The sequence below is a fragment of the Candidozyma auris genome, chromosome 2, assembly GCF_003013715.1.
Source record: "Candidozyma auris chromosome 2, complete sequence".
Classification (NCBI taxonomy): domain Eukaryota; kingdom Fungi; phylum Ascomycota; class Pichiomycetes; order Serinales; family Metschnikowiaceae; genus Candidozyma; species Candidozyma auris.
The window spans coordinates 1,982,397-1,996,537 of NC_072813.1; the positions used below are offsets into that span (position 1 = coordinate 1,982,397).

A 14,141-nucleotide genomic window follows, 5' to 3' on the forward strand; every position below is an offset into this window, starting at 1 on the left:
GTCGTAACCTCTCCATGTGACAGAATGTGCGCACTCAACCCCACGAAATATTCTCACCACATTGATCTAACCGTCTGACAGCACGCTAAATATAAGCAACATGTCTGATTTACTGGAGCAATTTCAGGCCGAACAAATCAAGGTTGATGAGGAGATTATCACATCTCAACAGGAAGAATCCAATCAGGATAAATCTTCTAGAAGCTCATCTGGCTCCTCCTTCGTGCCAGTGGACCATATCCAAGATGCCATTCAGGTAATAGACGAAAATAAAAAGTTCAACGGTGAGTTGTTGAACTACATAAGTAGCTCTCCAGACCGTCTGGGTCAAGGGGACTACAGGATCATCTCCGTTTTTGGCTCTCAGTCCACTGGTAAATCTACATTGCTCAACCACTTGTTCAACACCAACTTTGATGTCATGAATGAGGTTAACAGGCAGCAAACCACCAAAGGTATTTGGTTGGCCCACAGTCCTGGCGTAACCCACCTGGCAAAATCAGTTTCTCCTGAAAATGTGCTTGTAATGGATGTCGAAGGTACCGATGGTAGAGAGCGTGGAGAGGACCAGGACTTCGAGCGTAAGGCTGCTCTTTTCGCCATGTCTACCAGCGAGGTGCTTATTGTCAATCTTTGGGAGACACAAGTTGGTCTCTACCAAGGTGCAAACATGGGGTTACTCAAGACAGTGTTTGAAGTTAACTTATCCCTCTTTGGCAAGGCCAAGTTGCAGAATAATGAACACAAGGTTCTCCTCTTGTTTGTTATCAGAGATCATCTTGGTGTCACTCCAGTTGAGTCTCTTGCAAGAACAATCGAGCAGGATTTGTTGAAGATCTGGGACAATTTGAACAAGCCCGCAGACGTGAGCCATCTTAATTTCGATGACTTTTTTGACTTGGCTTTCCACACCCTCAGCCACAAGGTTTTGCAGTATGATAAGTTCAAGAGTGATATCAAGTTGTTGGGAAACAGGTTTGTGGACGAAAGTGATCCAGGCTTCTTGTTCAGGCCATTTTACCACCATGACATCCCAATCGAAGGTTGGACAATGTATGCGCAGAGCTGTTGGGACCAGATTGATAATAACAAGGATTTGGATCTTCCCACGCAGCAAATCTTGGTGGCTAAATTCAAGTGTGACGAGATCGCAACCCAATGTCTTGAGGAATTCGAAGAAAAATTCCAGGCGTTTGAACAAGATGCTCGCGAGACCGTTTTACAGGGATCCGCAGTTCTTTATGAGGAAATTGGGCTGAGTTTGAAGGATATCAGGGAGGATATTCTCGAAGAATACGATGCCCTGGCCTCGAAGTACAATAAGAAAGTCTTTGAACAAAAGAGAGAGATTTTGTCGGACAAAGTTATCCTGAGATTGCGTGCTGTGTTCCTGATTTATGCTGAATACTTGACGACGACAACTACCAAAGAGTTGACCTCTGCCTTGAGAAAGAAGTCGTCCAAGTATGGCTCCTTTGCAGAGAAGGTTCAAGGCCTCACCTCCTCGACCGTAGAAAGGTATGCGGCCAGCCTTGCTCTTCTTTCTATTGGTGGATCTATTCCTACTAACTCCCATGTCAATGCTCTTCAGGAAAACATCAACCTGCTTGTTGCTAAGCAACAGCTTGTCGAGTTAAACAACATCATCAGTAAATCGTTAAAGAAGATTAATAATGGCTTGTCTACGGCTATCCTTGACCAAATCTCCAAACCAAACAAGGATACGTGGGACTATATTTTGGAGCGTTTCAATGACCTAAGATCTACTGCATTGAACAAGTATCAGACAGATCATGGGTACGACTTTGGTCTTGCAACAGAGAAAGCAGTCAATGACAACGCCTTGTCTACGTTGGAGTTCAAGGCATGGGAACTCTTTGACCAATTGATCCGGAAGTATATTTCTAAGGACAATTTGTTGAACATTTTGAAGGACAGATTTGACGAGAAGTTCCGCTACGACGAAAATGGCGTTCCAAGATTGTATCAAAAGAGTCAAGAGTTGGAAACGAGCTTTGCGGACTCGAAGGACTATGCATTGGAGGCACTTCCCATCCTTTCGTTCGCTAGACTATCAAATGGTGCAGAACTCAGACCAAAATACGACGTTCGTAACAAGGCCTTACAGCGCAAGTATGCCACCGTAAGAGTCTCGACCGAAGAGGAGGACGATCAATATGAAAGTGAGGTTGATGATGACGACGAGGAAGATGAAGATCAGTGCTTTGCGCAGATTCTTACGGAGGCAGATAAGAGTGATGTTTTGAATAGGTTTAGAAGAGAGACGGATGCGAGATTCGTGGAGACCAAGCGCTCTATTTTGCAGCTGGTGACACAAATCCCAATGTGGGTGTATGTTGTGATTGTTGTGCTCGGATGGAACGAGTTTATGGCGATTCTACGTAACCCATTCTTCTTTACGCTTCTCATCATGTTTGGTGCTGGCGGCTACATCCTATGGCAGATGAATTTACTCGGTCCCTCTATGGTGGTCGCACAAAGGGCATTTGATGAGGCTGTTGCAATGGGCAAAGAAAAACTACGCGAATTTTTGATTGACGAGTCAGCCCAGCATGGTCACAATCTAAGCACGATCAGTGGGCAAAGCAAAAACCTAAGTGAGGTGGTCTCTGAGGCAAGAGTTGAGCAGCCTGAAGACAGTGATGAAAATCAATAGGCTGATGGCTTAATTATGGTAGTCAGGTCAGAATAAGAAGTTGGTTACAACGGTCACAAAGTGCGACGTGTGATTATATGATCGCAATATGGGGATTATGGGGTATTCCGGGGCATCGTTGTTTCAGTCGTAAGTCATTCGACCTGTACTAAAAAATACTACACTCACATCGGATCATCAGGTGCCGCACTCCTATCCTGGTCTGTTGCAATTCTGCTGTGCGAGATCAGATTACCCGAGGACCCTTTGTTCCTCGATGTCCTGGAAATGACGCAAGACGTGCTTTAAGCTGTTAGCTTGGGTGCGTTTGGCGATATTTGTTTGTGGGTATGATTGTCGGTCCACGATATAAGCACCCCATTTTTTCCCGCGTTGCCCCACACAATGAAAAAATCGGTAAAGGGAGAAAAAGAAACAATAGAAGAACAAGTCTGGGATGTTGTAAACTGAATTAAGATCTCTATGAAGATTCGGGCGAAACGTATCGAAAAAAAAATTGTCATTTGTGTTATCTTATGCCTCTAACCATTAGCGCTACCATGCTCTGGTCAGTATGGGTTTAATGGGTGCAACAAACTGCACTTCAAATGTAACATCTGCCATCTTTCTGCCTGCACGCAATCAGGACTCACCCCCAGCACCTGCTGCCCACTGTAACATGGCCCTGCAAGCAAAAATGGAACTGCAACATTACCACACTCGAGGCCATGCGAGCCAGTGTTTCTTGACGCTGCTACCACTACTTTTTTTGTCGTTCACTTTCTTCGAGTGGCCTTTTTATGTATCGCTTGTTTTCACATATATTTAGCCTCTGCATCCGCCGCCACTCTCCATCCTAACCATTTTTCATTTCCCATACTTTCTTTACTCAACACACTACTTACAATGCTCGCCCATCCTTCGAGCAAACCCTCAGAGTCTGATCTTTCCTTGGGTCTGAGCCCCAACACCTCGCTTGTTGATGAATCCCACATGGCAAAGGCCCTCTACGACTTCTCCAGAGGAGTCAACTCAAACACTTTAGGTGTCCACGCTGATGGAATGGTCAAGGCCTTCAACGAGGCGCTTCTCTCAAATGACGCTCTCACGATGCTTCCAAACTACAGTATCAACCCAACTGGTGAAGAGTTCGGCTGCTACCTTGTGATTGATTTGGGTGGCTCCACGCTTCGTGTAGCGATAGTGTAAGTCGCTCCCTACGACGGAAACGACGACAGATCGCACAGAATCCACATTGTCACTTCGAAGAAATGGATCGTTGAAAATTCGGCCAAGACCATTAATAAGCAATTCTTCAAGTGGATCGGCTCGAAGATCATCGAGACGATAGAACTGCAGAATGTAATGAAGCGTGAACAAATCATTTACACGGGTATCACCTGGTCGTTCGCTTTGGAGTCTGTGTCGTACAATTCCGCCAACGTGTGCCATGTTGGTAAAGGTTACGTTGTCGAGGACAGCGTAAAGGGCAAAGACTTGAAGAAGTTATTGGAAGATAGTCTTTTGGAGCACTACAATGTGCGCCTTGACGTCAAGTCCATTTTGAACGATTCGCTCGCTGTCTACGCTGCTGGTTCCTTCATAGACAAAAACATCAAGTTGGCTTTAGTCTTGGGCACGGGTCTCAACATGTGTTGCTGCCTTGATTCTTCGGACAAAATTATCGAAGCCAAGCATTTGGGCGGAGAGAAGACCATCTTGTTCAACACAGAAATGTCCCTCTTTGGCGGCAACATCATTGATGACATCTTCACATCTTTTGACACTCAAATCGACCCTCGTTTCAAACACAACTTGCATTTCGCTCCTCATATGAGCATGGACCCAGAGACAAATACCATCTTCCAGCCAACTGAGCTCTTGACCTCCGGAAGGTACTTGCCTGAGTTGGTGAGATTGGCACTTGTCGAGAGTATTAATGACGGAGAGATATTTGCCAACCAGAAGCACCACACCGACAAACTTACTGTTGCCTATGATGGATTCTCTGGTGAATTGATGTGTCTCATTTCTGAGACTGATGACAACAAGGCTATCGCTAGGGCCCTCGCCAAACAGTATGGCTGGGACGACTCTAAAATCTTGATGAACGATGTTATCACGTTGAAGCTACTTGTTGATGCTGTCATTCGTAGAGCCGCCTTCGTTGTTGCCACTTGCATTGTTTCGCTCGTCAAGTTGTTGGTTCAGCACAACGGCAAGCTCGACACCGAGGTGGTGAAGATCGGTTTCGTTGGTTCTGTCTTGGAGTACTTCAACCGTTACCGTGAGTTGATTGAGAGCTACGCTAACAAATGCCAGGACATGGTGGACATGAATTTGAAGATCGAGCTTCGCTCAGTCGAAGAGAGTTCCATTGTTGGTGCTGCTATAGGAGCTGCATACCATAGAGATCATTAAAATCTTTTATCATGGGATTGGGATGATACAAAAGCTGAAAAAAAAAAAAAAAATCAAAAAGGTAAAGGTTACATAATTGCATAATCGCATAGTAATGAGGCATATGAATAACAATTTAAAATTTACAAAGCCTTGTAGTTTATTAAGTCACTTGCAATTTTACGCTAAAAGCATCGTGCAAACGTGTTTCCTAAGTTCCTTGAAACTAGTTTTTCGTAGATATTTTGGTATTTTGCTTGCAATCTGTGTTGTCAATGTCGCATTATCACGATGAATGTTGATTCTACTACGAGCCTAGAATAACTTGTATCGTCTATTACCCAATTATTCTCTAGAAATTGACATTTCCATGATAGATGATTATGCATTACAACTTGGAGCCCAAACCAGCAGCAGCATGGTCGCACACTATCAACACGTTGCTGTGATCCCTCAAATATGTTGAAGGGAATTGTGGATCATTAGGCTTTCCGTGCAAGGTCTTGTCCAAAGCAAACTTCTTGTTGGCCCCCATGACGATGATGGCGATTTCGTCTGAGTTGTTCAACACGGTAGAGATGCCAACAGACAAAGCATACGATGGGACCTTTGAAGGATCGTTCTCAAAGAATCTCGAGTTGGCCTTCTTGGTAGATTCCACAAGACTGACCTTCCGCGTCCTGGAGTCTCTGGATGAACCAGCCTCGTTGAATGCCAAGTGGCCCTCAGGGCCCAATCCTCCCAAAAATAAGTTAATGCGGCCGTACTTCTTGATCTTTGCCTCGTAATCAGCACACTCCTTCTCAACATCGGCAGCAAGCCCATTCAAGATGTTGATGTTTTCTCTTGGGATGTCCACGTGGTTAAACAACTTGTCGTACATGAAGTAATGGTACAGCTGGGGGTGAGTTGGCTCGAGGCCAAGGTACTCGTCCATATTGAAAGTCACGACATTTTTGAAAGAAACCTTGCCGTTTTTGTAAGCCTGAACAAGACGAGCGTAAACGCCCTCTGGAGAAGACCCCGTGGGGAGGCCAAGTACAAATGGCTTTGAAGGTGTAGGGTTGAAGTCGTTGATCTTGTCAATGACATAGTTGGCAAGGTATGTGGAAGCGTCTTCGGTGGAAGAAAAAATAGCTTGTCTCATGATATTTTAATATTCTTTGGTGATTTTGGAAACTGCCACCAACAGAGCGGATGTGGCTCCCTTTTAACTGTTCCTGCCAACTGACCTGATGCCATCGGCACCAAGCAAGCACGGTAAGTCCATAGTCACGAGATACACTGGAATTGGGTGCAACGTTGCAAAATGTAACATCACCTTGGCAGAAGAAACTGGAGGCTGCTGCACTCTGTGCAGTCCTGAAATTGGTTGCAATTGCAACCTCCACACACACGGTTGTTGCGGCTCCTCTGCACCTTGCAGGTGATTGTCTTGAAGACCTTGCCAATATATAAGCACCCATGTGCCCTCGATAATACCCAGTCTAAAAGTCAAAAATATCACACAACTCAAACAATTTCAACATGTTGCTACAATTCACTAATTGCCATCTTTGCGACCACGGCATCATCACCCACAACACAGATCTCTTCGTCGATACTGAGACAGGCAAGATCGTTGCCCCACCAAAGAACAAGAAGGTGCTGGTGAAGAAAGTTGACCTTGGCGGCCATATCTTGGCTCCTGGATACATCGACATTCAAAACAACGGTATCTATGGTTTGAACTTCAGCAATCTCAAGGAAGACTCTCTGGCGGATGAGATTGCTCGCTTCAAGGCCTTCTACAGAGATGCCATGGCCAAATACATGAGAACTGGTGTTACCTCGATGTGCCCCACCGTGACGTCGAATTTTCCAGGCACTTATGAAAAGGTGTTGCCTGTTTACAAGAAAACCAGATCGGAAAGCATGTGTGACTCGCTAGGTGCTCACTGTGAAGGGCCCTTCATTAGTCCCGCTAAGAAGGGATGCCACCCAGTAGAGACCTTCACTGATGCCACAAAAGAAGGAGGTTTGGCCAGAGTTTACGGCCAGCAGAATTTGCTTGAGAACGTTGCCATTGTCACGGCCGCCCCTGAGATCCCGGGTGTGTTGGACGCTATTCCCGAGCTCACAGAAAACGACGTCATCTTCTCTGTTGGCCACACATCGGCAGATTACAAGACGAGTTTGGAAGCTGTCCACAAGGGCGCCTCCATGATCACACACTTATACAACGCCATGCCTCAGCCACATCACAGAGACGTTGGCGTGGTTGGTCTTGTCACCTCTCCTTCCACAGGCATGGACAGCCCTTACTTTGGCATCATCTGCGATGGTGTTCATGTCGCCCCCTCCATGTGCGTTTTGGCCTACAGAGCCAACCCAGATAAGTGTGTTCTCACGACAGATGCCATGCACTTGATTGGATTGCCTGATGGCACTTATAAGTGGGATCAACAAAGATCGTCAAGAAGGGTCCAAGACTTTATCTTGAAGGCACAACGACATTGGCAGGTGCTGCTACGACGCTTGCTGAGTGTGTCAGAAACTTGGTCCAGTGGGCCAATATCTCCTTGGCGCAGGCTGTCAAGACCGTCACCAATAACGCTGCTGACTCTCTTAATGTCTCGAATGAGAAGGGTTACTTGAAAGTTGGCTGTGATGCCGACTTGGTCGTCTTGGACAATGAAGGGTACATCAAGACGGTTTACAAGTGTGGTCAGGCCGTCCCTTCCATTGACGAACGTGTGTCTGCTTCTCTTTGAAGCCTCAATCTTGCATTCAACTTAGCATATAACTAATACAATACCCCGTGATAGGTCATACATAGTGAGAGTTTGAATGTTTAGTAGCAACTTTACGTTCGAAAGAGCACGGAACAACTGTGAATCAGAAAATGAGATTGCCAATGGGAGCCACGTTCAAAGCATTTGATTTTTCTTTCTGTGCTACAATTACATCCACCCGCACTATTTAGAATTTATACCATATATCCCCAGCATTTGTCATATGGCGCAAACAATGCGTATCTCAATGCTGCCAAACCACATTTATGTCAACATAAACTTCGTAAATTCAGACGCAATAGCCATCTTCGATTACTGGTATCTTTAAAATGGATATAATTCGTCGTTTCCCGTTTTGTATCACAAGTAATCATACTAAAGGTGTACCGGCCTCCGGTCTGCCTGACTGCTCGCCTAAAAGGAAACACCTCCCTAATCCGGTCTCGGTAATAGCATACATTCTTCATTTCTACCAAAGTCTCCCGCAAATACCAATATTGTCGTTAAAACACCATCCATGCTTCTTTGTATTCGCCGATACGCTACCGAAGCTAAGCGGCAAGTAAACCACTCCCATTTTGATCTACATGCTTGGCCCAAATCTAAGCGGCCTTCTCCACACGATATTTTTGACATGGACCCTTCGGAGTCCGCCTATAAAACAAGGCGAGAATATGATTCCAAATTGAAGTCAACGTACAAGAAGTTGATCAAGATGTACCACCCTGATCTTGCTGTGTCTCATGACATTGTAGAGGGCTCCACTACGTTGCTGGCAAGCAAGAAAAGAGCACGGTTTGACGAGATCCAGAAAGCATACGAGGTGTTGAAGGACCCAAGGAAGAGGATAGCCTACAAGAAGTACGAGCAGACCACTTGGGATGACTACAAGCCAGGCAAGACTTCTTCGTTTGAGGCATATAGAATGGCTAATGCTCACAGAAGGCAGTACTCGTACGAGAATGACCCCAAGTTTTGGCACGCTGCCACTTGGGAGGACTACTACCAAATGAAATGGGGCCGTTCGCCTCCCACAGCAGAGGAGCTCGAGAAGAATAAGTGGAAAATCTTGTACAAGGTGCTTATAGTTGCGTCAGTTGCGGTTGTGCTACAGGTAATGCTAGCCATAGAGCGCACAGATGAGTTCAATCGTCAAACGAGACTAATGAATCTTCGAGCTGACGCAGATTTACGAGATAGCTATAACAATTTTGATGAGGGCCGCTCGCAGTTCCAGAGAATGCGTCGTTTCTTACTATATAGACGCTCCGGCCTTGATGGTCGTGATGACGAGGCTACTAAGAAAGAAGAGAACGACATTCTCACACGCTTTGCACAACAGCAAGTGGACAAATTCAAATGATTTGAACCTTCATTTGTTGCACTATTAGAGCGATAAGGCCAAGGTAGATAGTAGTGTAGCGCATACAATATTTATACACATGATTGCGGGATCCAGCAGAGTTTTCGCTGGTTTCTTATCAAAATCAACTTTTTTTTTCCATTTTTTTTCTTCTATTTCGGTTCTGTTCCTTCCTTTTCCCTTAATTTTATTCTTTTCTTGGGGTTAATCTTAAAACTGCTATCATCTCAAGCAAGTTTTGTCATGTGACTCACCTTGCACTCTTGAGTATGCGTCGAGTGCATCGTGAAAATCGTGGAACCAACATGGACTTCCAGAAGGTTGAGACAGTGCTTGATCTCAGCAACATCCGTGCTGCTCTCGTGCGTATGGAAGACACCATTGTCTTCGATCTTATCGAGAGATCGCAATTCTTTGAGCTGCCCAGTGTATATGAAGTCAACAAGTACCAGATCGAAGGGTTTCTGGGCCTGTTCATGGAATGGCTACTTTTGCAAACGGAGAAAACACACTCACAAGTCAGAAGATATGAAGCGCCTGACGAAACGCCATTTTTTGCTGATCAGATACTCAAGCCAATCCTTCCGTCGATCCAGTACCCAAAGATTCTTGCATCCTACAGCGATGACATCACTGTCAACGATGAGATCAAGAAGTTTTACGTGGAGAAAATCGTTCCACAAGTTGCATGCGGCAAGGGCGACCAATTTGAGAATTCAGGCTCAGTGGCCGTTTGCGACGTGGAGTGTTTGCAAGCGCTCTCACGGCGTATCCACTTCGGTAAGTTTGTTGCCGAGGCCAAATTCAGACAAGATAGAGAGCTCTACACCAAGCTCATTGAAGCGCGCGACGTCAAGGGAATCGAGGCCAGCATCACAAACAGTGCAGTTGAAGAGAAGATCTTGGAGCGGTTGAAGGAGAAATGTGAAGCGTATGGCACTGATCCTGGGTTGAGGTGGTCGCAGTTGATGCAGCTGAAAGTGAAGCCAGAGGTGATTGTGCAATTGTACAAGGAGTATGTGATTCCACTCACCAAAAGGGTTGAAGTCGACTACTTACTTCGAAGACTCGAAGACCCAATGTAATTAAAAGAAAAAAAAAATTGTGGCTAGAAAATATATAGATGGGGCCCGGCGCTAAAATTATGTGTAGAAGTGACACCAGGCAATCGTTCCCTGGACCACCAATGTTCCTCCTGCAGAATGTGCGTTTTGTTTCTGATAGCAGGAAGAGCACATGGGCACAAGTCGTTTCGAGGAAAAGGTCGCAAGGGTAGAATTGGGCTGTGACGTGGCATGCGTGAGCAGGGGGGCGTGGGCCATAGTTGGCTTTTTTCAGTGGAATATCACTCAGCACCGTTTTGATCACATATTCTTCCTATACTGCTCCACCTGCAAGTGTGTCGCACGTAGCTGTCATAGTAAATCCTAACTTTTGGGCAAAAGGCGGTTTGATGTGGAGTGGAAGGATTTTTTTTCAGATTCGGGAAAGAAAAATGAACGCGTCTCAAATGCTTTCCGAAATAACCCCGGCCCACCTTATCAGCGTATGGTGCCTATTGACGCTCCCTCTTTATTAGCCCTCTCTTCCCGTTTCTGCACGATACCCCATGTGGCTGCACACGTTGTTCTTGTTGTGTGCACACCGAGGGCCTCAAGATGTTTTGCACCCAAAACGTTCCCTAGGTATATAAGATCTCGTGTAGCAAAAGTAGATGGATTTTTTGTTTTTTGCAACTCAATTGAACTCATTGGAAATTCAACATCTCCCCATGCTGCAGATTTTCTTGGACGTGGAGCCAACCAAGGTCCTCTTTGGAGGGTCTCTCACTCTCGTTGCACTCATCTTGTTCTCTTCGACCTTGAATCAATTCGTGAGATCGGTGCTGGTGTTTGCCTGGGCTTGCTTTGTCAAGCCTTTTATCCACAAGGTGCACAACAAGCCAACCGAACAACAGCAGGCGCTTGAGTTGTTCTACAGTAACCAGGCGCACATCTATGATAAGACACGCAGCTATTTGTTGAAGGGCAGGGAGGATTGCCTTCTGTTGGCTGCTGCACACATCCCCAACAAAAACGGCAAGCTTGTGTGGGTCGATATTGGTGGTGGAACAGGCAAGAATATTGAGATGATGGATCTGGTGTTGCCGCTCTTGAAGAACTTCGAGGCTATTTATTTGATCGACTTGCTGCCTTCTCTTTGTGAAATTGCACGCCAACGGTTTGCCGGCAAGCCTTACGAGCACCTTGTGCAAGTAATGGTGGCAGACGCTGCTGACTTCACCATCAGCCATGACAAGGCCGACTTGATCACCTTCTCTTACTCGTTGCTGATGATTCCAACATTCAATTCTGTCATTGACCACGCAGTGGACCTCTTGGACAGCTCCAACGGTGTCATTGCTAGTGTTGATTTTGGCGTCCAGAGCTCTGACACCTACATGGGCAGGATCAACACGGTTGGCGGAATCGTGAACAGAAACATCCCATGGCTTCTCAGAAACTTCTGGCGCATCTGGTTTGAAGCAGACAAAATCTTCTTGGACAGTGCTAGACGTAACTACTTGGAGTACAAGTTCGGAACACTCAAGTCTTTGAACTGTTACAACAACATGATGGGCAAGATTCCATACTATGTCTGGATTGGCTGTGACAAGACTAGATCCTCTGCTTTGCTTCATCGTATTAATTGCCTCGCCACAGAGTCACCTTACCTTGCACCCTCTGACGAAACACAGGCACAAGAGTACGATATCCCAGTAAGTAAGGGCCATGAAGCTGCCTTGTCGAACTTCCGCAAGAACTTGCCTTTCCCGTCCACCTATTACCAGCGTCAGCCTTGGAGAGTGTACTTTGACGAGATCAACCCACAGTACCAACAATTCAGGAACCAGTATATCTACGGGTTCACTTGGGAAGACCCTCGTGAAGACCACAACATCTTGAAATTCTCGGGTGACGACACCGTTTTGGCCATCACGTCTGCGGGTGACAACATTTTGGATTACGCTGCTCTTCCAGATCCCCCAAAAAAAATTCATGCTGTTGACTTGAACCCATGCCAAAATCATTTATTGGAGTTGAAATTGGCCTCATTTAAAACTCTCGACCAAGCCCAGGTTTGGAAGATATTTGGTGACGGTAAGATAGCAAACTTCAGAGAACTTTTGATCTCCCAGCTCAGCGCAAACATGTCATCGAACGCTTTTCAGTTTTGGGCGGATAACGGTGAAGTTACCTTCAATCCTTCTGGTAAAGGCTTGTACGACACTGGTTCAACTAGGTGGGCTTTGAGACTTGCTAAAGCTGTGTTCACCATTTTTGGAGCAAACAAATACATCAACGAGCTCTGTTCTTGCACGAACATGAAGGACCAAATCAAGATCTGGGAAGAAAAAGTGAGACCTACACTTTTGAATCCTGTCGTCGCAACGCTTCTTATCGGTAATCCCATCTTCTTGTGGAAAGCTCTCGGAGTTCCAGCTAACCAGGCGCAGATGATGGGTGACTCGGTTTTTAAGTATGTTGTGGACACTTTGGACCCAGTGGTTCGTCGTTCGTTGATCTCCACTGATAACTACTTCTATTACTTGACTTTGAAGGGCCGCTATTCGCCAAAGAACTGCCCCACGTACTTAACAGAGAAGGGCTTCAAAAACCTTACAACTGTGCGTAAGGATGGTACAGCTCCAATTGACAACATCCGTCTTCACACTGACACTTTAAACGATGTCTTTGCCCGCCTCAGCAAGAAGTCAATCACTATCGCCATCATTATGGATCACATGGACTGGTTCGATCCAAGTGGTGAAGATGCCCGTAAGGAGATTGAGGCAGTGAAGCAGTGCTTGGTGCCAGGGGGCCGTGTCATGCTCCGCTCAGCAGCTCAATTCCCATGGTATATCAAGACCTTCGAATCTTGTGGCTTCAAGTGTAAGCCAGCTGCCATAAGGCATTCGGGTGAGCTGATCGATAGAATCAACATGTATTCGTCCACCTGGGTGTGCACAAAGATTGACGACAGGAAGCCTCAAGGGGCTCGTCGTCGTATGAGCAGCCTTAAAATCTAGTTTCCCAATTCAAAAATAGTTTAGCGTCAAATAGTAATTTATTGTTATCCATGCTTTACCTGAAAAACTTACCATCTCCCTCTCCCTGTGTTCTCCACTGTGACAGATAGGCACCACTGCTTTCGAGCTTGTATAGTCTCCAAGCTTCGCGTATATGTTCTGGTTGAAGTGGTCCTTTTCTATCTCCGAGGTACTCAAGCTTTCTTTCTGGAGGGACATTGGATATGTCTTCACCTTTTTCAATCCTTCTGAGTGTTTCTTTTTTGCGCCTTTTCTTTGCATCTATGTCAAGGATAAGTTGGGCCTTGTATTCACGTTCTTGTATCTCAAAGGCTTTTGTGATAATGTCACCAAGAAACAGCTTCGATAGACCAGCTAGTATCTTAGCCATGTTCTCGGGTATTGATTGGTTCAAAGCACCGTTACAGAGCTTCCTCACACCTGCCTTGTTGATCGACGATCTTCTGTATGCTTCGAACTTGTCCATCTGCTCTTCAGTAAACGATGTAATGAGAAGTTTCTTCTTGTCATCCTCCAGTAGTGGTGCTGATTCTTGTTGCTTGAGATGCTTGTATTTTTGTACCAATTCCTGATCCTCAATGTCGCTAAGATCTGATAGTTCCTCATCCTGATCATTCTCGAGTTGGTCTTCAGCCTTGTTCGAGTCCTCTTTTGACGCGTAGAACACCCTCCAGATCAATTCTTCATCGTCCTCATCTAGACTGACATCACTTAAGATCTCCTCGTCGTCCATATTGCTCATATTGATAGGAAGGTGGTTTTGATTGATGGAGTATCCAAGTTTTGATGTGAGCGCTCTGCAGGACATGAATAGTAATGCTACATTGTATCAATTTACTATTGTAGACTTGAAACTCC

At 45.6% G+C, this 14,141-nt stretch overlaps 8 protein-coding genes across 8 annotated transcripts; 6 read left to right on the plus strand and 2 right to left on the minus strand. All coding sequences in view use genetic code 12, as the record gives it.

The window, feature by feature from the left end:
- Positions 1–100: 100 nt before the first annotated feature.
- NAG6 (dynamin-like GTPase SEY1) lies at positions 101–2,677 on the plus strand (the record flags this gene model as incomplete). The annotated part of the gene is made up of 1 exon (XM_029035881.2): positions 101–2,677. The coding sequence occupies one exon, from the start codon at positions 101–103 to the stop codon at positions 2,675–2,677; it is 2,577 nt and encodes an 858-aa protein (XP_028891123.2).
- An 885-nt stretch (positions 2,678–3,562) lies between these two features.
- Positions 3,563–5,077, plus strand: HXK1 (hexokinase; the record flags this gene model as incomplete). The annotated part of the gene is made up of 2 exons (XM_054702083.1): positions 3,563–3,861; positions 3,895–5,077. The coding sequence occupies 2 exons, from the start codon at positions 3,563–3,565 to the stop codon at positions 5,075–5,077; spliced, it is 1,482 nt and encodes a 493-aa protein (XP_054558058.1).
- A 367-nt stretch (positions 5,078–5,444) lies between these two features.
- NAG1 (Nag1p) lies at positions 5,445–6,203 on the minus strand (the record flags this gene model as incomplete). Its single annotated transcript, XM_029035883.2, has 1 exon — positions 5,445–6,203. The coding sequence occupies one exon, from the start codon at positions 6,201–6,203 to the stop codon at positions 5,445–5,447; it is 759 nt and encodes a 252-aa protein (XP_028891125.2).
- A 380-nt stretch (positions 6,204–6,583) lies between these two features.
- DAC1 (Dac1p) lies at positions 6,584–7,809 on the plus strand (the record flags this gene model as incomplete). The annotated part of the gene is made up of 2 exons (XM_054702084.1): positions 6,584–7,558; positions 7,603–7,809. The coding sequence occupies 2 exons, from the start codon at positions 6,584–6,586 to the stop codon at positions 7,807–7,809; spliced, it is 1,182 nt and encodes a 393-aa protein (XP_054558059.1).
- A 538-nt stretch (positions 7,810–8,347) lies between these two features.
- On the plus strand, positions 8,348–9,193 carry CJI96_0002370 (uncharacterized protein; the record flags this gene model as incomplete). Its single annotated transcript, XM_029035885.2, has 1 exon — positions 8,348–9,193. One exon carries the CDS (start codon positions 8,348–8,350, stop codon positions 9,191–9,193), a length of 846 nt encoding a protein of 281 aa, XP_028891127.1.
- Positions 9,194–9,498: 305 nt separating this feature from the next.
- ARO7 (chorismate mutase ARO7) lies at positions 9,499–10,278 on the plus strand (the record flags this gene model as incomplete). Its single annotated transcript, XM_029035886.2, has 1 exon — positions 9,499–10,278. One exon carries the CDS (start codon positions 9,499–9,501, stop codon positions 10,276–10,278), a length of 780 nt encoding a protein of 259 aa, XP_028891128.2.
- A 686-nt stretch (positions 10,279–10,964) lies between these two features.
- BTA1 (Bta1p) lies at positions 10,965–13,262 on the plus strand (the record flags this gene model as incomplete). The annotated part of the gene is made up of 1 exon (XM_029035887.2): positions 10,965–13,262. The coding sequence occupies one exon, from the start codon at positions 10,965–10,967 to the stop codon at positions 13,260–13,262; it is 2,298 nt and encodes a 765-aa protein (XP_028891129.2).
- A 55-nt stretch (positions 13,263–13,317) lies between these two features.
- Positions 13,318–14,091, minus strand: CJI96_0002373 (TATA-binding protein-associated factor TAF11; the record flags this gene model as incomplete). The annotated part of the gene is made up of 1 exon (XM_029035888.2): positions 13,318–14,091. The coding sequence occupies one exon, from the start codon at positions 14,089–14,091 to the stop codon at positions 13,318–13,320; it is 774 nt and encodes a 257-aa protein (XP_028891130.2).
- Positions 14,092–14,141: the final 50 nt, after the last annotated feature.